The 22,068-nt window shown below is 41.4% G+C and overlaps 2 protein-coding genes across 2 annotated transcripts; one reads left to right on the top strand and one right to left on the bottom strand.

Moving 5' to 3' along the window:
• The first annotated feature begins 386 nt into the window (after positions 1-386).
• LOC130159152 (arylamine N-acetyltransferase, pineal gland isozyme NAT-10) lies at positions 387-5,128 on the top strand. The gene is made up of 2 exons (XM_056360449.1): positions 387-505; positions 2,939-5,128. Exon 2 carries the CDS (start codon positions 2,944-2,946, stop codon positions 3,814-3,816), a length of 873 nt encoding a protein of 290 aa, XP_056216424.1. The 5' UTR covers positions 387-505; positions 2,939-2,943; the 3' UTR covers positions 3,817-5,128.
• A 4,143-nt stretch (positions 5,129-9,271) lies between these two features.
• Positions 9,272-17,500, bottom strand: MPHOSPH6 (M-phase phosphoprotein 6). Its single transcript, XM_056360450.1, has 5 exons — positions 17,345-17,500; positions 13,437-13,549; positions 11,787-11,877; positions 10,670-10,767; positions 9,272-10,220 (listed from the first exon to the last, which is right to left on the bottom strand). Exons 1-5 carry the CDS (start codon positions 17,393-17,395, stop codon positions 10,076-10,078), a joined length of 498 nt encoding a protein of 165 aa, XP_056216425.1. The 5' UTR covers positions 17,396-17,500; the 3' UTR covers positions 9,272-10,075.
• Between the last annotated feature and the right edge of the window lie 4,568 nt (positions 17,501-22,068).

The raw sequence follows: 22,068 nt of genomic DNA, 5'->3' as shown, positions 1-22,068 counted from the left end.
GCTGAAGCTTTGAACCGATTGAAAAAGTTCCTTTGTGGGCAAAGAAGGATCATTTTGTGCATTCGCGGAGCACGGGAACACACAGCCTGCAGTACTTTCGCAATTCACTGCACCCACAAGGAAGCAGATCCTCCACTGCAAAGTGCTGGAATAATAATTTAATTTAAAAAAGTTTCGGAGCCATTTGCAACTGTCTACTGTAATTATTTGACATCTAAAACAAGTTCATTCTGGTCTTAACCAGGGAAAAACACAAACATCTATGAACTGAGAAGAAACAAAGTTTAATTTGCTCATGGATCAGTGAAGTCCAAAAATGTGCGTTCATTTTGGGTGGACTCTGCCCTTTTGTGGCATTTAAGATTCAGGAGTGAGGGCCAGCAGAGCTCAAAAGAAGACAAGCCCTCACGGTTTGTATCCACCCCTGGCTTTACTGACTGCTACCCCAGTAATAAACAACCCAGAAGCTGAAGAGACCAATAAATAAATAAGGCTATCTTAAAAGGTAAGCTTATTTTCTTAAAAAAAACTCCAAACAAAGAAAAAAAACCCCCGGTTTCTTTATGGTCATGGACAATAACATAAGTACGATTGTCTTTAGGCAAAATATTATAAAAATGTGTGGATAGAGAGCTAAAGTATCGCCTGCTAAACATGTGCTCCTAAAGAAGGCAAAACAGTGATCATATAATTTCAATTCCTCAATCTTTCACTCTTCAGGAGGAAATTCACTTGACTATGAGAGATTCTTTTGTTTAGATACAATAGTAGATGTAAATTTAGAACTACAACCTCTTGTTGGAAGTTATCCTTTTAGATTGTTAACTTTATTTTAAAATATTGCAAATGCAAAGGAAGCAAAAGAGCAACCTAATAATCATGCTTTATAAATGACCCAATAAATGCTTTATGGGAATAAAATTACAATCCTTTAAAAACAACTTTAAACCCAAGAAGTTATAAACTGTGGTTTATGTATCTCAGAAAGTCCACGTATTAGGCTAAAAAGTGGAATTGCTGATAGTGTGTATAGCTCTGGTAAGGAATATTTTTGTACTAGCACCTTCATTTGCACATTTAGAAATAGTTCTTTACATTACTTCTGCTGTTGTTTTTCTCTGTATAAATCACAGTCACATTTGTGGGACTACCTTTTCAGTATCTAGCTTTTCATCTGATCTGCTCACAATTTGAAAGAACAGTAGCTTTCATCTCCTACAGTCAAGATCCAACGCTGATTAATCATATTATGGAGCTGCAGAGGGAAATTACAGATAATATAAACTCAAGAACCAGCTTTATGCTGGTGTCATCTTTTTAGCATTCACGATTTGAGTGGGGTATGATCAGATAGACTTAGATTCTGCAAACCAAAAGAAGAGTGTTGTAAGCCTTATGTTACACTTAACAAATATTATATTGAGAATATCCTCCAACAATATACTTAAATATCACTGGAAGCTAAATTCCTTTCTGTAGAAGGTAATGTGGTTTTTGATAGGGCTCTCCATTCACTTTGGACAGCTGATTCTATGCCATGCACATCATGAATCTGTCGCTGAAAGTCATCTTGAGACATTCTGGTTTGCAGTAAACATTCAATAGCTCACCACTGAATTTATCTGAATAAAATAGTCTTCCCGAGTCACTAATATTAAGTGTCTAAGCCTCAGCTTACTGTAGGCACAAAAGATTTCCCAGTAGCTTTGTGGGTTGCCAAGAAGCTAAGTATTTGCAGTAACTCTAGACTGCTGAGCAGCTTAGAACTTTCTTTGCAAAGGTTCAAAAGATTTTGTGCCCAGCTCCACGCCCAAGCAGACAACCTCCAGCGCATTTTACAATTTTACAAACAGTACGTACCAGATACCTACAGAGCAGCCCGCTCGCACCGGCAGCTGGCAGACTGTGATGGGCCATTGCGAAGGGTAGGGGACTGTGTGTGACTTTCCACACTGTTAGAAGGCAGAAAATAAGTTGAGTAGCTCCTCACCCAGCAATCTGGCTCATGAGGAGTCCTGCCAAGGCAGGCCAGGAGGTGGGCACTGCTGGAGGCAGGACAGACCAGGGATGCACTGCATGAGGCTTCGGTCACTGTCAGTCACCCCTCTGCTGGAAGGAATAAAGTGAGTTTTGAGAAAAGCCAGGACTAGGGAGATGTAACACAGCCCCTGCCCGTCTGCGGGGCACCCTGCGAGCCGCGGGGCACAGCGGGGAAGAGAGATGTGCTCTTTGTCTCCCGCGGCACTCACCTCCGCTCAGATCCATTATCCCAACACCAAAATGAGCTTGTGCAACACTCAGAGCAGACAAGAGACTCGGTGGTCTGCGACTCTTGCAAAGGTCAGAGGCTTTTTTCAGTTGTAATTATCTGGATAAAACTTGACACTTTACAAAATGTGCAGGGAGTATCATTTTCCCTTTTCCTAAGTGGCACGAGAGAGACATGTACCGAACGAGCAGTTCATTTACTGTCACGTAGATCAGTGGCAGACTCATGAAAAGGACATGTGAATCCTGGCTCAGATTATCCTCCCTCCAGCTAGCAGATGTCACTCCTTTCACTGAACAGTCGATTTAGACCGGTTTTCACGAACCCTCCTGAACGCTCCCTGGCGTCATACCATATTTCTTCTTAACCCTGCTGTTACAATGCAAATACAGCAAATCCCCAATTCGCAGCCACCACGTATCGAGCTGAAATTGCATCAGCTGTTTGCCGCAGGGATGACTCTTAAGACAAAAAACAAACCCTCACGTGCACTGCTGTTCTTTGCTCAGGGAACCATTTGATACGAATACCCGTTACCTTTAAAAACTGCTCTGATGAGGTTCCGTAGATTAAAGCATTTTTGCTGGCAGCAGCCTGAGCAGGTTTTCACAGCATCATAAATCATTGATGTAAAGAAACAAAACCAAAACACAATTCCTTCCATTACAGGTGACATGAACCTTGAAGAATATTTTGCGAGAACTGGCTATAAAGGTTCCCTTGAAAAACAAGATTTGGAAACCTTAACTGATATATTCCAGCACCACATCCGTGCTGTTCCCTTCGAAAACCTCAGCATTCATTGTGGGGAGAAAATTACTTTGGAGTTGGAGCATGTTTATAATAAAATTGTGCAGAGGAAGCGGGGTGGCTGGTGCATGGAAAACAACCAGCTGTTGGGCTGGGTCCTCAAACGCCTGGGGTATGACGCCAGCTTTCTGGGAGCATATGTGTTCAATCCACATCAAAACGCGTATGCCACCATCATGACCCATCTCCTTGTAAAGGTAGCGATCGACGGCAGAGACTATATAGTTGATGGAGGCTTTGGTGTATCTTATCAGATGTGGCAGCCCATGGAGCTCGTGTCAGGGAAAGACCAACCCCAGGCTCCCGGCATCTTTCGCTTCACGGAAAAAAACGCCATCTGGTACCTTGAGAAAGTGAGACGGAAACAATATATCCCCAACCAAAGTTTCTCTAATTCTGATCTTCTAGAGAAAAAAGAGTGTCGTAAAGTTTACATGTTCAGCCTTGAGCCACGGACAGTGGAAGATTTCCATTTCCAGTGCACGTACCTTCAGACCTCTCCTGATTCCCTCTTCACAAAGAAGTCCATCTGCACCCTCCAGACCACTGATGGCTTTCGAGCGCTAATTGGGTGGACGCTCACTGAGACCATATACAACTACAAGGAAAATATGGATTTGGTGGAATTCGTAAATCTTGAAGATGAAGAGATAGAAAAAACCCTCAAAGAGAAATTCAACATAACCCTAGACAGAAAACTTGTCCCAATTAATGTTAAAGGATTTTACACAATCTAGATGGCCAGGAAAACGTACAATTATGCTACACAGGTGCAGTAACTTCCACTGTCTGTGCAACTATTGCAAGATTATGTGCAGGCGATTGAAGAAAAAATGTATTAATATGAGATTAAAGTGAATGGCACTCTGGGAAAAACCAGGAATTTAAGACTCTTCAGTCAGGTAGACAGAATTATTTGCTGCGACATGACTGCAGTTCAATTTTTCGCACAAACTTGGGTAAGAAATATGTCTGGGGAATTTTGGAGTGCATATAGCACATAAATAGGAGTATGGATTATTAATTGTGATATGCCGCCAACACATTCACTATGGTTATTATATGGAGAAAAGTAATCTGTGAGCATTTAGACAATGAAGTACGTATTTAAAACTTCATCGTTCACAAGATCAAACCACTTGCAGATCATCTCATTTCTCTACCTCTAATATAAGTAAAACAAAGTCATCTTTGAAAGAACCATTAAGAGGAATGATTCTTTCACCATCATCCTTAGACAAAACATAGTACAAAATGAAAATTATCATCATGTATATCCCTTTTGCCATTACTGCAGTAAATTGCCCAAAGTAATTTTTGGTATGTACATATTTTTCCGGTGATGAAAACTGTATATATTGCACCATTATTGTGGCTGATAGGCTGTAAGGAGATACCTACAAGCTTTGCTTCTGATAATTAATCATCATATAAAGCATGAATGGTGATTAAACATCACAACTGGCTTAAGATTTATTTCTGTCCCAAAAGGGGTGGAAATTTTGTATTTTACCATTGCAAATTATTTTTATAACAAAGGTAGAACAACGACGCTAAGCCCACTATATCCTTAATTCTTCCCTTTTTGTGCACAGCAATATGGGACTCTATATGGCTGTCCTGAATGAGTACTGCTTAGCACAAGAGCTTTCATGTCACAAGCAAATTCATTCATCTGTATCAAAGTGAAAACAATCAAGGAGCTGACAAAATCTTTCTTTAGAATTTCTTCAGAATTATTTCACAATCACATTTCCCCATTTTTTAAAAATTGTTTTCCGCCTACCATGCCTCTCTGCAAAAAGCCCAACAAGGAAGCCACCGATAAAGGGGAAACATTCTCCAAAGCATCAAAAAAATAGCAGAAACACTGAAAAACACTTCCTCCCCAATCTACGATAACCCTAAGTATTGGTCCAATGTTGATTCCTCCCTCTGATAGTGTATCTTTTTGCTCAAAGACATGACTTGATCATAAATCTCACAAATACTTTAAGTGTATGCCTGAAAATAAATAAACCAAAATAAAAACATAAATAGTTGCTTTAAGTACAGCTCCTCCAACTGCACGACTCCTGCACACACCATTTGCTAAGTAAATGAGGTCTGACCAATCACACTAACGATCTGCTGGTCAGCCCTTCCCACCACAAACTTCTTGAAGCAAACAGGCCAACACCGAACAAATCTGACAGTTGTGTCAGAGGTGGTCAGATCCTACAGGTTCCTGGATAAAGAGCTTGTAGGCTGAGGAAGAAAATGATTGCCAGAGAGGAGACTCAGTAGCCATTGCCTCTGCTGGGCTCAGCAGCCAACAGCTCCGGGCTGCCCGCGGTGCATGCCAGCTCTTCCCTGCCCATCAGTCGTGGCAGCAACTGGTGGCCTGGGTGCGCATGGACTTGCATGGGGACAAGGATCTGAGGGCCAAGCAAGAGGGGACAGGGGACACTGAAAGATTTTACAGAGGCGGGAACATTTTTCTATAAGTAACAGAACGAAGGACTTCGCTCTGTAATTTGTGTTATTATTCTCTCACCATACTGAGGTCCCATTAAGGGGTTTTACCCCTTTCAAAATGATTGATCAAAATGTGGTGTTCCCTGACACCCCAAGGAACATTGCGAGCTTCAACACACTCACCACCTCTATTCCAGTTGATGGGAATTCCCATCTGCACTCACCCAGGTCTCCAAAACGTATTTCTCTCGCAATGAACTCGCCGTTTTCTGGTGCCACTGCCTCTTGCCTCGAGGACAGTCATTAACAGACCGCTTATTTTGTCTCCCAGCTTCTTCAGAGATGTTCCTGCTCTTGGTCCCTGGTAATTGCTCAGGTTATGGTATGCAAGGGTTTCTGGGGCAGAGGTCTATAGGCTCATTATCAGCATTTTTACCTGTGCCTGCAATGATGGGACTCAACGCAGATACCCCCTTCCACAGTTCAGTTCTTACTAGAGACCTACAGGGCTGTCGATGACGGAAGCTTCAACCCTCTCCCCAGTTCCATCTGTTGATAGCCATTCTCTGAGCAGGATTCTTCCCTCTTAACGAGACAATTATAACCAGGTCCTCACCGTGCAACATCAAATCACATGAAGTATCAACATGTACAGCCGAGGAACTGTTTCACAGTTTAACTAAAACTCCCCAAAAGCTGATGAAAGCAGGTTATTGAGGTGTGAATGCCAGACCCAAAATGCCTCAAGGGTCTGAGATCAGAATAGTGTAAAAGCAAACAGAACCAAACAAACCCAGAGGCCCCATGCTGAGGTTCCATTAGCGAGGCATTATTGTAGAAGGCAGATGCTCTCCCAGCCTAAAAAGAAAAGAAACAATCAAGTCCTTAAAGCATCAGCTCTCAGAGAAACTTGCTTTCACATGCAGAAGGGAAACATGGGATGTTTGACATCCTTCACCACCACTACACTTTATTAACACTCTGAGAACGGTTTAATGAGAGCCTTAGCGATTGTGCAGTTTTAGTTGCTGACTGCTGTAGAAATGAAGCAGAACAAACACTTAGAACCCCCCACCCAGGAGTTGTCTAATTCCAAATACAATTTAGAAGTATGGCCTTCCAATTAACAGAAAGATGAGACAATTTTTATTTTTTTTTTAAGTCTGAATGCTGGATCAAGTCCCAGAACCCCAGGCCAGCTGCCCATTACACACACACACACGCAATGCCCAATGGCAACGACAGCCATCCGCGATTGTGGAATTAAATAATGGAGTGTCTTATTGGAAAAGACAACATATGACAGAAGGAACACGGTTCAAACTCCACGGCACCACTGAACATCCCCCCCTCCAAGAGTCAAAGTTCAATCAGGTCATGCATTGCTAAAGAGAGGATACAGGATGGCTCACTTCAGTTGGACTCTGGTCCTCGACTTTTAAAGAGCCAATACTAAGCAAAATAAAAATAACAAAATGAGAAACATCAGCAAGGAAGATGAAGTTGTTCTACACTTCCATGTTTCCAACATCAGCAGTTATTACAGAAATAAAAAACTGTCAGTCCGTCAAAGGGAGGGACAAAACTTCACCTGACAAGAGACGTGCTTAAACTTCACCACGAGCTGTCAGCGAGCACAAAATACAAGGCACACTTTGCTTTGTTCGCTTTAATAGGTACCTTAGTGTGACAGGCACAAACGCTCCAGGTGTCCCATAACTCTTTACCCATTACATTTTGCAGGTAGGTAGCCATTTTCTTCAACAAAACTGCCTACTACTTACTCAACTCACTTTTGTTCTCAAAGAAGAAATGCTTTCCTCTTAGAAACACGTGGGAAAGTTCTACAGCTTAGGAAGTTGCACATGAAAATGCATCTGCATTTGAGACTCTGTCAGAGCCAAGACAGCTTGAATTAATGTAGGTTCGCATTATGAATATTTCACCGCTACACTTACATCTCTGTCAAGAGTAGTTCAAGCACAGATTTTATACAGCAGAATGTTTCCACCCTGGCTAGGAAGCTAGAGCCAGACTTAAAATACATACATATATATGTATTTATCAGGTTAGAAATATAGATGGGTATTTCAGAAGATCCCATCATAAAATGCCTGCTTGTAACTCTGGGCACTTAAAATGCATTTAAAAAGTCACGTAGGGCTGATTTTTAGTTTTGTCTTGCTCATAATCATGCTCTATGGATGGTGCTTTCGAAGGTGCATTTTACAAACTCCCCATGAATAAGAGATTCTGCTAAAAATTAGTAATTGCTCTTACTGTAGCATTTCAATAGCTCACCTAGAAACCAGCTAAATGTGAACAACAGAGCGTCCAGATCTGAAAACAACAAACCAAAATCTATCATTTCTCCACGGCTGGTATTGAGCATGTTTAGGAAACAGGAGAACCACCCTTCCCCACTCCCGAAGTCATGGATTTTCTAGGAAGCTGTTTATAGAGTTCACTCATGCCCTTACGCATGCACCATGCCACTCACGCTTCCAGCCATTCCCCAGGAAATAACATTAAATTAAGGAACAATGTACGGCAGAATGCCCTTTACCTTACGCAAAATTACCTCCGCTGGACTGACACAAACTCTGCCCTACCAGAGAGCTCTCTGCATAAAGCCTTGGCAAACAAAGACTTCACAAGGAGTTCATCTGAGCCACTAACCACTACCAGAATTACCCCAAACCTCCTTTACATGACACCACTGGAACCTTTCCCCATGCACTGCCTCTCAGCATACAACTGCAGTGACGTGTCCTGGTTGCTGGCTGCTCACTAGAACACACTTTTCCCCCTCAACTATGTAGCATAGTTCTGCAGGAATTCTCTCTCCATTGAAGAAATGCGTTAAGGTAGAGGGAAATCACTTCCCTACTAATAGGCAAGAAAGAATAATGGCATATATTCTGAGTTTTTCTTGTGATGACCACCAATAAATCATTTCTTAGCTCGGGTCACATCTTACATAGGAAGAATAATGCCTTGCCATCATTAACTTCTTTTCAGCTAGCAATAATATATGATCAGGTTTTAAGTAATTGAACCAGTAGCATTTAATTAGCTCTGGAAAACTCTCTCAGATCATGAATCACAGACTTTCCACCTATATGGGGCCCCCTTACTAGGTTAAAAGTAAATTTCTCTTTCCGTGTGTGATCCATCTTGAATATCTAATGAGGTGCTCTTGATATATGGATTATAGTTCATACATCACATGCTAAATACAGCTGACACACAGTCCCTTTCTTTATATAATTTGAGTTTCATGTCTTGCTTCACTCAGTTGTTTAAAAAAAAAAAAAAAAAAAAAAAAGCCTCTTGTGTCCAGGACAGAATGGCCACTACTTCAATTTAACAAATTCCTCTTCCTCCAGAGAGTCAACATTAAGGCTGAGTAACTTCGCCATCTAGCTGGGGAAATGAAGTAATAGAAAGAAATATTTCTTGTTGAAAGGCAGGATGGAGAGAACTGTTATAATTTTAAGGAAGACCACATTAACATTTTTCAGCAGGCCCAGACCACTGACCAAAGAGCATGACAGTTCCTGTTCTTTCCCAACATTAGTCCAGATGGCTTCACTGCATGCTAAACAGAAAAAATCAGCGCAGTCAACTAGTATTTGGGGACATCTGTGGCCAGCACAAAACAGGATCGCTTCTTTTATCAGACAGTATTAAGCATAATTTTTACATTAAATTAGCTAAACCACCACCATTAACTACACAAAAAATCAGTTTTTATTCAGCTTTCAAATATATTTCTGAAGCTGTTATTACGCTTTTATGAGAAGACCTAGATAATTATAAGACTGGATTTTTTTTGCTGAAAAAGAGGCAAGATTAGCAAACTTCTTTTGGAAGACAGAAATTAAGACTCACAATCTGTTCAAGTGTCAAACTGCAAATGTTACCCAATATTTGGCTTGCTCTATTAAAAAAAATTACTATAAACCTCCCTATTTTTAAATAAGCTTTATAAAAAATAAAATTCAACAAAATGGATTTTATCTGTTCTTTTCTCATCTTATTTTTAGCACAGTAAAAAAAAAAAAGGAGAGAGAGAGATACATGTTTCTGCTGACTTTTTCCAATTTGAAGACAGCAAAGGTTTTTATTTTCATAATAAAAAAAAGCAGTGAAAGCTGAACTGCCTTACTAGATTGGACAAAGCTCGTCTTTACTCCAATTACTTCTTTCAGATGTTATCATAAATCGTAAATAATGTTGCTCTCGATTGCCTGTGACACTCCATCTAGTTATGCACAACATTTAAAAAGACTGATGGGATTAGTACCCCACACATTAAAAGCTGCTGAGAGAGGAAAGGATGTATGACATCCATTATATACACACATCCACTTCGAAAAATGTGTGTCACGTGGATGGTAGAAATTTCAATGAGAACAGACTCAGATTTACAAATCTATCCTTTACATTAAATAGCAAAAACTCTGAACAATCTCCAGTTCGTGGTACCATATTTGGTAGATAACATTCCTATTAGCTCCAGTCGTACAGTTGACATTAATCCTGAGGTTTTAAGAACTTTTTTTTAGCTTTCTTGCTAGGTCTTGTGTTACTATTCCCATCTTCATCTTCATCCTGGAGCACACACTGGTCTCTTTTTCTCAAGAATTTCTTCCCTATTGTTCCCACTAATGTTTCGTATCTGTAAAGGTAATATAAAATGTACAGTTTTTACTAAAATCAGAGAAAATGTCAATGAGGCAAACAATAAATCTAGTCAATAATTTAAGTGGTGTAAAAAAGCTGGTCATCAGAAACTTAAGCAGCACAAGTACTTATGATCACTTATTACATTATTATTCATTCTCATAGTTTGGGTTTGTTTGCAATCTGGAACAAGGAGGGAATTAGCATGGAATACCTGGATGTCAAAGGGCAGAAAACCCCCACAAGGTATTTTACCCCCTAAAAGTGATGGAGATTCCAGTGAATACACACCTGAAATTGTGGGAAATCTGCTCTGCAAAGTACCATATCTGTTGCGGGGGCACAGTTTTGTTTGTTTGCTTTTTGGGTTTATTTTCCCACACATAATGTAGTATCATATTTTATTCCTAGCTAATACTGATTATGTCATAAAATATAACTTACCTTCTGGCCATTTCTTCATCTGACACATCAGCCTCCATTTTATCATCCACTTCAATTTCTTCTTTCTTGCCCCTAGAGTTCATTTGGATCATTAACTTCTGAAAACAAAGAAAGAAACAGCTTAAACATGTAACCCTGATGCAATGGTAACTATGCTGAAATTCACTGGTAAGAGAAACTCATAAAAGGTAAGAATCAAATCTAATCATTATTTGCCTTTCCCGGTCAGGCTAGAGCATACTGCTACAAAATCCCATGAAGAAAGGCAGCATGACTGTCTGTTCCGAAGCTGAGCTTAGAGTTTGCCTTTGGGAAAAGTGGCAACACAGAGACAGGGTTTTCAGTGTACTGTACTATTCAAACACCCTCAAGGGCATGCCAGACAACTTAAGGAGACCGGAGAATTAGGTCATAATTATTTTTTCACTGTGATGTTAGCACATAGTCCTTGAAATGGTTTTATTAAGAAGGAAAAATATCTGCAAGGATTTACAGTAAAAACCATGAGGCAATAATATGCCAAGTCACAGTGAGACCAAGCTCCAAATAACTAAAAGAATCCCCTAGTAAACCACCTTGTGTAGCCTTCTGTATACCTCTTAGCCTTTACACCTTCATCCTCTTGCTTCATTTCTGTGGTAACATTTTTATTACCATCTCAGTGTACTTGTACCAGCATAAATCATGCCAGAAAAAAATTAAAGACTCCCTTGCCCAGAATTTTTACTTTGGAACTTTAAGCCCTTACTTACACAAGTAAGTGTTGAGTAAATAGTGCTGAATATTTGAAGACTGGACTCTAAATTAAATGGCAGCAGGAAAAGGGAGCTATTGTTTTGGCAAGCAGCATGTGGGACAGTTTCCTCACTTCAGGGAGGAAAAATCTGCAGGAGTCATGCAATTACTGACCATCAACACAAGGAGACAAAAAGCTTCTATTACCAGATGCTACACTGATCAACAATTTGGTTTGAGTCACGGACTTCCTGTACACAGGAGGATTTATGGAAGGTGCTGCAAAGGCCAAACAGCGTGCAGGGTGAACACTCAAATCCCCATTCCCAAGGGCTTCAATCCTAATGCAAGATCCCCTCTAAACAGAACATGTAAATAGTACCTCAATTTCTGGATTGAACCCTTTGAAGGACATTCTGCCATAAAGTAGATCCTCACACGGCATAAAGCTCCTCTCTTCTATTATAAAGCTCCTGCATGAAACCCCAAACGCAGCATTCTGTCAAAGAGTGCACTTTAAAATAATCAAATTAAACAAATGCAAAAAGCATTTGCTGTCTTCCCCCCACACAAATAAACAAAGCCACAGTGTATTTTAAAGCATCAACTACTTTCTGAAGCACAATTGGTCTGATAAATCTTTCAATACAAGGAGCTTGGAGTGCAAAGGAATACTTTTTGCCAGCAAAGCTGTGCCAGTTCCACAAGCAAAATTAACTCTCCTGACAAAAAGCACTCTTTGCTGGTATGATTCCACCCACATTAATGCTTTTGCCAGAATAAAAATACCACATAAATATCACTCTCCAGGTGGCATTACTATACCAGCAAAAGCTTCTAATTAATTTTTCATTGTGATGTTAGACCTGGCATTAGTTGAGTCTGTCAGGATATAAAACACTGTGTAATACTCTGTTCAGCAGAGAAAGATTTCCCCTTTCTCCCTCTTTTAATGAGCATGGAGTGAGAAAAGAAACATGACCCTGAGGCGTTCATAATACACGCGCTAGATAAAAGTACTTCCGTGAATTGTTCCATCCTTCTTTTCCTCACACACATATGCACCTCTTCCCTTATCCTCTTCATCTCCCATGTAAAATAATCTCCTGCTATCACAGGACGAGGCTGAAGAGATCAAGCTCATCCTCCTATCTCAAGGTAGGATCAGTCAAACATGTACCAGGAACAGCAGAGGTCCATCTAACCTGTCCTCAAAAGACTGCCAATGATGTAGAATCCAGTGCCTCCTTAGGCAATCTACTCCAGTGCTTCAATAGCCTTACTGTTAGAAAAATTCTCCCAATGTCCAGCCTGAACATTCCTTGCTGCAGCTGAAGCTCAAAAACCTTTTTGCCAGATCTACCAACAGTAATGGAAAATAATTTATCAATGACCTTATTCAGCTACAGTTAATTCCCTGGATCCCAGCTTTTTGAAAGTTATGTATCCTCTCCCTCGGTGGAATTTTTGTTCTCTTTTGAAAGGAGAAAAATCAAGCAAGTTCAAAAGTCATTCTCTTGCTATTTAAAGCATCTTTCTAAATAGCAGAAAGGGACATTTTCCTCCTTATAAGCTAAACTTTCCTTTATTTTTGCCATTATCTATCCTATTTCAAAAGCAGGATTTGAAGTGAGCTGGATTCAAGACAGAACTGTCCTGAATGGATCTGACCACATGACTGGAGCTGAATTTACTAACACAAGGTTTCAAACTTCTTTTTTCATATGAAGGAAAAAAGCAGCAATGATTGAATTGGTCCCTGCCTGAAAGAAACTAATTACATGCATCTAGAATAATGTGTGAGTGAAAGAGAACAACACACACAGGAAATGGAAGTGGGTCAAACTGCACTAGGCAACCTTCAGAACATCCCTGAAAATAAGTAATAAAAAAAGCTGTAGTGCCAGTTTGTCACCAATTTTGCTTCAGCTAATTGGTTATTAATAATATTTTTTATAGGAAAAAATAGGTATATTCTACTCCCACCCCACAACAATCCGATGATAAGTAGCACAGAAGGGTACAAGCTTACTCTTTCTCCTTTAGATCTGGTAAATCAAGATACCAGTGTTCTTCACTAATTATCTTCTTTTCTTCCTCTTCTAGTTGCTTTTTAGTTTGTGAATCCAAACCCCTTTGCATAAACTATAAAGAAAGACATAAACACAGAGCTTCAGTTATTTGTGTCATGAGCATGCTCTGAAAAGTGCAAAAATTACATGACAACAATTATCCATTACATAATATTTAGCAAATATTAAGCAGTAAATGCTTTTTGTGATTTGGTCTAAGTTCGGGCAAACAGGCAATGGAACAATTAACAATTGCTGATCGCCTCAATCTACTGGAAGTCAACAGTCAGCCACAACTGTACTTGCATACAAAGTAACAGACCATTCCTGGTTAGTTTTGAGGGATCCAAGTTGTTATTTTTCCAATGTTTCAACAAAGGCCATAGAGAACCTAAGGGTGTTAAAAATTACTGCTGTGTATCAGAAGCCTACACCACCCATACAAATGAACAGCACCGGAGCTCAGAGCTAGAGGTCGGTCATACCAGGTTGGCCATTTTTTGAAACATCTATACATTCAACCGTCCTCTTCTTTTCTCAGATTTATTTAACTGGTCTGGGTTTGTAGCTCTGAAGGCTGAAACCTGCCTCTGGAAGTAGAAAGAAGTAACTGAGGATATGAAAAGAAGTCTTCTGTATCCAGCTGTGATAAAGGAAGATGTGACCAGCTCTTCTTACTGTTGACCCATCAAAGTACCACTCAAGCATTATGTGTAAGTACCTGTTAACTCACTGCAGGAACACCCTACCAGATGAGCTGAGACCAATAATTTAGTTTAGGGGAAGACTGGTATTTTTGCCTAATACAAGGACATTCCTGTGAATTGCTTCCTCAGTGATAACCTTTGGCAGGGGATGGAAACAGGCAGACAGGAACAGTAACCTCTCTCATAGCTGGGAGTAAAAAGAGGACATCTGTCACAGCCTATGAAAAATTGCTGAGAGTGCAAAACTACAGACCTGAGATACGTGAAACATCCCTTTTATTTCCATTTGTTTCAAGTCAGGTCCCTGAACTGAGTGACAATTTAATTATCAACAATATTAACAAAACATACTGGAAAAAACAGAACTCTTCAAAATTTTATGGTAATCATCCTTATATCCTCACATCCCTGGGAGCTGGGACCTCCCTTAGGGTCTACAGAAAGCATTTGCATAACGGTATCTGTCAAAGGTGTGCATTTATACCAATGTAATTCCCAGCTAGAGGCAAGTCTACCAGTAGAGTTTATACACACTCCTGTACAAAAATTACTTTGTGGCTATCAAAACATACCTGTATGTGCAACACTGCAGAGGAATTTTATATCAACTAATTCTACCCCTCTCATTTAGAGCAGCATCGTTTTTGTGTTTAGATAAACCTGCAAGCTGACAGGTAATGTGCCAGGGGGGAACACTAAGCTTAGACATAGTTTAGGTCCCAGCTAAGATGGGCTGGGTTGGGGATAAAGCCCAAGAAGGCATGAAAAAACACTTCCCTCCTACAAAAAACATGCATTACTGAGTTTATTTTCAATATTTAGGCAATACAGATGTGTAATATATGTATTACATCCACTCCACACACCTTTTCAGTCTTTACAAAATGCCCAAGCAAACAAAACCAAACTCTGAAGTAAAACCAATATAAGGCTAGTGTCTCATTTTCCATTTATATTTCTATTTGCATCCATTGTACAAGATCTTTAATGAAAGAAAAATTGACTTTTGTTTTCTGAGTCAATCCAAAATATGTCAAAGCTTTGCAATTAAAATTACAGTATCTTCTTGAGGAAAATAAGTGAGTCTATCATGTGGAAAACCGTATTTCTGACTGGCTAACCAATTTCCTTGAACAATCTCAACAGGAGAAATTCTGCTATAAGCATGCAATTAAATAACCATTTCACATTACATTTTAAAGATGATGTTCCTGAAGATTGCTACAGGAATAACTAGATGAAAAACATATGATCACATTTATCTAAAATGTAAGTAAACACACATGAATGAATTAAAAAAATACCTGTTGTGGTAGACAGAGAGCATGTAAGTCAATAACCGAGTAGTTATTTGGATTAGTTTCCCCAGGCAACGGGACCTGGATCAAATGGTGCAAGACCCATCTTGCACCAGCCATCTTTTGACACCAAATGGTGAACACATGCGGCCCAGTACTTAGCACAAATGGTCTTCAAAACAACGCTACCACTGACCATGTCACCTTTGGGTGCCACTTTACCTGCCTGATGAGTTGTAATAATACATCTTATCAGTGCCTCTGGAGGCAGCTGCTAAAGGATTAATTAAAACATTTGTAAACAAGAACATCTGAAGAAGCAAAGTGCTAAATACAAGATCTGTGCATGACCTTTTCAAAATTTACTCATCTCGTTAAAGCTGGTTACTACTGCCCAGACCGTAAACCTGCAAATGTCACAGTAGCCCATTCACAGGCTGGCTCTCCACAGCCTTCCAAGGAAGAAAATCTAAAAACTGTTTTTTTGAAATCTCCAGGGGGTTGATAAAATGGCAAGCAACAAGAGAAGAAATGCCACCTTAAAAGAGTGTATTATATAAAAATAAGAAAAAATAATGACACTGCAATCCAACTCACAGGAGTCTTACTCTGCCATACACTGCTGGCTAACTAAGCCAAACATCTACTCCCTTTTGAGAGCGAGACAAGATGTGTTCTATTCCCTCTGTGCACAAGTTGCAGTCTTTCCTTAGCAGCATCTGCTAACTGGAGTAAATATTCCAGCATCTTACTGTGGCAGAGTACACCTCACGTGAGAGACTGAACTGAAGTCAGCTAAGCTCCTTTCAGCCAGTGTCTGAAACACAGTCCCACATGCATAGGTGGGGGAAAAACCAGCTAAATAAACCACCACAAGCCACTAAGGCCCATCATACTCAGTTATAAAAACTTAATGGATATTAAAATTGAAAAAAAAAAAAGAAAAAAGAATACCAATTCAACTTTTACTGGTTGTTTTCCAGCAATAAAGAACCATCAATCACAGGAGAATGTGCTCCACTGAATTAGGGAAGCAGAATCCATTAGCCGGTGAGTGGAAACTAATTTCACATTGGTCTTGACAAGAGATTCACAATTCCAAGGGTAACCAGCACCTCAGGATGTGCCTGGCATTGATGAGGCGAGAGGGCAGGTAACGCAGCTGCTCAGGTCGGGTACGTTAACCATCCATGTAAACAAACAAAAAATCGGATACAATAACATAAACTTAGAACTTTATTTTATTCCCCTCAAGCTTAAAAGCCCTGCCAAGTAAGGCAAGCAACATTAATATTTTAATTTCAACCTGTGTGCGGTGGGGGAAGAACTCCTTATCACTTTTATTCACCATAAGCTGAGAAGCCAGGTGGGATGGAAAGACTCCCGAAGGATGCCCTGCAGCGGGCACTAAGGCTCAGGCCAGGCTTCTGCCGCAGTCATGAGGGAATCGGGAATTCCTGGCTCAGACGCCCGGCCCCAGAGCCCTGCCTGCCCCTGCCCAGGCCGGCGCTGGGGTTGCCACCCCGCCGTAGGGAGGCAGCAGCCCGGCAGGCCGCAGGCCTGGAGGATAAGGAGAAATAATACATTTGTAAAACGTTTAAAACGTGTAAAACGTTACGGGAGGCGAGAGGCTACCATGCTCGCCTGTCAGGCCAGGCCAGACGCTGCGTGCCCAGGTGTAGGCACGGAAAATACCCAAAACGATGCCAGCGGCGCCCGACATGGCCCGGCCCGGCCCGCAGCGCGGCTCGGCCCCTCCCGCTCGGCGGCCCTGCGCAGCGCGGCGGGCAGCACCCCCGCCACCGGGCTGCCCGCCCCGCCTGCCCCGCTGCCGGCGCCCCGACACCCCCCCCCCCCCCTCACCTTCATGCGCAGCAGGTTCTTGGACAGCTTCGTCTTCACCTCCGCGGCCATGGCGGCCGGCGGCGCCCGCAGGCCGCAACAGATCCCCGCGCTCGCGTAGCGCCGAGGCCGCGCACGCCGGGGGAGGAGCGGGAGGAGGTGGCGGCGCGGCTCCACCCTCCGCGTCCGGGGCGCGGCTGCAGGGACAGGCCCCAGCCCACAGCGCGGGGTCGTGGCGGTGCGGCCGGGTGCCAGGGGGGTGCACGGTCGTTGCAGAAACAACGTTAAAAAAAGCAACTTTCCTATACAGAGCCGGCTGTGTGGGGTGAGGGAGATCGAGTGTGTGAGCAGGAGATAAATCTGACTCGGTGTGAAATGGTGAATTAGTAAGGGAACCTGAGATTTCTTATCACCAGTCCTGTGTTCTGTACTGCTGCCAGCTTACGGTTTCATCTATAATTTCCTGATATTTCAAAGAGAGAAGGAAAGAGAGTATAAAATCCATCTCATAATGGCATTTGGAGGCCGCTTGATTTATTCAACTTTCATTTTTTAAAATCGGCACCGACTGGCAAAAAATAAAAAAATTAATCACGAAATGGTTAAATGTGATTAAAACTGGAAAGCACATAAATTCAAAGATACTACAAAAAGCTTCAAAGCTTTCTTAGTCCTGCATCGTGATCTTTGAATTCAATCTTGGCAGCGCTGTCTTGGGGCTGGGTCTGGGTAGCTGAGGAGGAAATCCTGATAGGAAATTGCCAGCTGACTCCCAGTCACAAGCAGGTTCCACAATTTCTGTATATATCCTCATAAATCAGATTTCTGACGCCTGTTTTGACATTTGGCACATAAACCAGGCGATAAAGCAATGAGAGTGAGGGTTCAGTGTTCAAAACTTTAATGAACTGCCGTGCTTCAAAAGACAATCTAGGAAGAAAAGTTCCTATATATGCAAGATGTAGGTCAAAGCCTGAAGAACTCTGTAAAGATTTATGCTCTAATAGAGTCCACAAAAAAGTATAATGAAGGGCAAAACCTGATTGCAGTGGGAAAGGAGGGGGAAGAATTATCCACATCCAGGCATCCTTATTACACAGTTAAGCTCTGTGGGTTAAAATGACCGCGAATGTGAATGAAACATGGAGCCACAACTGCTTCAAGGCAAAGCCATAACACTGTGTGGAAATATTTAATTTTCCTATAGGCAAGGCACCTTCATTTCTAGGCTCTGTAAATGAGTTGAAGCTGCTCTGAAATTCAAGGCCCCAGCAAGAAAATCTCTTTGTGAATGTGGGAGCTATTCTGCTTCGCTTGGCCCTGTCGTGTTTAGCTCCTTCTCTGTTCACTTTCTCATTAACGGCTATCAACCCTTACAACAAAAGAAGGCTGGGAAGAAATCTGCAGTTTTGTGAATACAAATGTTCATCAAAGAATGAATATGTTTGAATCTTAGTGAACAAACCAATGGGGGAAAGCTGTTAATTAATACAATGGCACAATACAGCCATAATCTGACCGTTTTTGTGTTATTTTCTATTTGCCATGCATTCTAATAATGTATGTGCTTTTTGTTGATCCTTGCAAATCAGAGCCCTGTGTTTAATTGCATGGCCTTCAGTGTCACTCAGGGCTTTTTCTGAGCAGTTTCAGTTAATTTACAGTCCAGGAACGTACTTCAAATGATTCCTTCTAAATACATTACTGCGCACTCATCAGCACTTCTCCAGCCACCGAGCTATTGCAGTGCCTGGCTTTGCTTAGTGCCCTTTGCAAGAGCTGTTCCTATCCCCCTGCCCTGCCCGCAGAGCAACACAGCTCGACGGTTCCTGCAGCCGCCTTCCTCAGCACACTCCGCTTACAGCCTTTTTGGGGTGAAGCCACTGCATGCATTGGTTGCCCGATACCTTTAATGGGAAGGCGCCTGATACCACCAGCTCTTTAGTCTTCTGGGAGCTGAATAACAATCTACAATGCTGTGCAGTGTCTTAACTGGGAGGGGGGCAGTGCAAGGGGTTTTCAACTCCTCTGACCATGAGGATTATTCCTAGCACTCCCTGGTGAGCAGGAGCTGGGGGTTCCACAGCCAGAGCCCCACTGCACCTCGTGTCTTGGTGCCGCACCATGGGCTTGCATGGAGATGCTGCCACTGTTTCTCTTGCGTGTAGCGCATCAGCTAACAACCCACCTCAATACAGGCAGGGAGAAGTATTTTGCAGTAAGGGCAGTACAGGCTGTGTGGTGTTTATTTAGAAAAGTGGAGATTGTAAAAAGGCTGCCACAGAATTTGATCTATTTTGGCAGTAAAAAAGTCTGAAGGAAATTTTTGGATTACATCTCCCATCACTTGAATTGGATGGGGAGGTTATAGATAACAATCAGCTGTCTTGTGGACCAGATTATACTGTCTGGTAAATCTGAAGACACTCCATTGATTATAGGAGAAATTTTTATGATTTACTGGTGGTGGTAAAGGTAACTCAGAGAAGAACCCGGCCCTGTAAATATGCCTGCTGGTGAGGCAGAGCAAGGGTGAGGAGATGATGTAGGAGAGATGCTCTGTTTAGAGAAGAATTGAGGGTCATTGTAAATGACAATTAGACACCTCTCCCACATCTCTGACAGCTGCATCACAGCTCTGCTTTCAACCTGGAAATCCATTTCTTTTTCAAAACAAAAATGCTTAGGGAAATAACTCAGGGGAAAAGAGCTCCATCTCATCAAAGATTGTACATTAAACAAGCAGATAAAAGATTTTTCTTCCTAGGAAATTCAGTCCCTTCTCCCTCTAGTAATTACAGAAGTCAAATCAAAGTTGTCATTAACATTACTTAAGAAGTAATCTCTCTTGGAGCAACACAAGTGACAGCTGTGAACTAATTTCATACCAATGGGATCTAATTTGAGGGAACTTGTGGGTTACTTTTTCTGTAACCTTTTATTTATTCATATTCTCACAGTATTGTAATTTTAGTGCAAAACGGGTGTCTCAAACCTTACACCAGCCTATCCATTGACTTGATTTTTTATGAGCTGTCTTTGAATTCTGAAGCAGCCTTTTACAACTCTCAGAATACTTGAAGCCTTTTTTTCCCCCCTGCAAATACCAAATTTCTTACAGTATGACAGGTGAGTCATTAATTTGTGTCAAACTCCTCCACTATGTTTTAAGTAAGGATATTATGTGTTTTTCTCTATGAACAAGGAAAAGAAAAAGAGAAGTAGAGCTGCCGGAGGTCTGTTTGCAAACCTGAAAGGAAGGTGTGAAGTGCTGTGTGGGACTGGGTGGGATCAGAAAGGCATTTTTATACCCTGTGCTCCGTACAGAAATGGTGTGAAATTCTCCAAGTGGTAGAGAGGCACTGTTTTGAAGTGGAGAACTCGGTTTTTATCTCTCTTGCTCCCACCAAGCTCTGAGCTGCTAATGCATGCAGTGTATTGACAACTGCTGAGGTCCTAGGTGACTGGGGATTTGTTACAATATACATTACCCTTTGATGCATGCATGTATAACCCACTGGCCTGCGTGTGTTGCTCAGCCTGCTTTGTGCTTAATCCACAAAGGATACGGTTTAGCTACAACTCTTGGCTTCAACGTGCAACATGTCAGCTCAGACTGCACTGACTCATCCGATTTTGAAGTCCCGTTTCCTGGCATGGGCTCTGGTATAGATGGCAGCTGGCACATGCAGAGTGTTTTAAATCCCTGCCTCATGTTCCTTCGTTGACCCCAAGGTTTCCTGTAGATGGGGATGATATGGAAAGAATGAAGAAGAAGGAAACTCCTGTAATTTGGATAATACAGATCCATAAGCACAATTCATGTTACTGGTGTTTTCCTCTTAATAGCCTTATGTGGTTCACGATTTATGTGGTGTGAAACGGTGCGCCTTAAAAATGTGCTTGTAGCAAAATAAAGTGACAAAATCTCCGGAACAACCAGGATGTGTCTTTGGAGAAAGTGCCTGTTGTCAGTTTGGGAGAAGACAATTCATTCTGAGTGCTTTTGGCTGTCCTGATGGCAGGGTGACCTTTATGTGAATAAATACAGTAATTCCTTTTTGATTACAGAAAGAACCAGCTTCATAATGGTAGCTCCCTATCTTCAGCCATCACCTAAAGTGGTGGTGGGGGACACACACACCAGTCTGTCATTCTGCTGGCATGTGGGTAAGGCTAAAAATTTGATCCTGTGTGGCAATGATTTGATATATCCCAGTGGTGGGAGGCAGAGAGAATGACTGAAGAACAGTGTGGAGTGTCTTTCTCTTTGCTTTCCTTTAAAATCTGAGAGGCTTTTAACTTTTTGGATTTGATAGAATCACAATTAAAAGAGAAAAGGAAAATATCACCTTCCGTTTGTTAACTATAAAAATGCAATCCAGCAGTGCTGCTGGTGCTTTGCTGTTTCCCAGGTCAATAAATGGCTCCCCTGACTTTAATAAACATTGATGCTGCAGGCTTGTTCTACAGTGATTGAACCTTTTTATAGTTCCAACCACTCACACTGCATGAAAGCTTGAAGATTTTTTTTCTTTTTCTTTTTCTTTTTTTTTTTTTCTTTTTCAGGAGGGTTGGTTCTGATTGATTAAATTGTCATTTTCTGAGTTAGTTGCTGAATTATAACTTGGCATTTTTAACAGTGTGATTTGTTTAAAGAGACAGCATTTTGATATAGCAAACCAGCTGAGAATTTTTAAGCAGTAAAAGGAAATTTTACTGACTTTGTTCTCAGCCTTTCATCA

This window comes from Falco biarmicus, chromosome 15 (assembly GCF_023638135.1).
Source record: "Falco biarmicus isolate bFalBia1 chromosome 15, bFalBia1.pri, whole genome shotgun sequence".
In the NCBI taxonomy this organism is placed as follows: Eukaryota; Metazoa; Chordata; class Aves; order Falconiformes; family Falconidae; genus Falco; species Falco biarmicus.
This window is presented reverse-complemented; position numbering and strand designations above follow the sequence as displayed.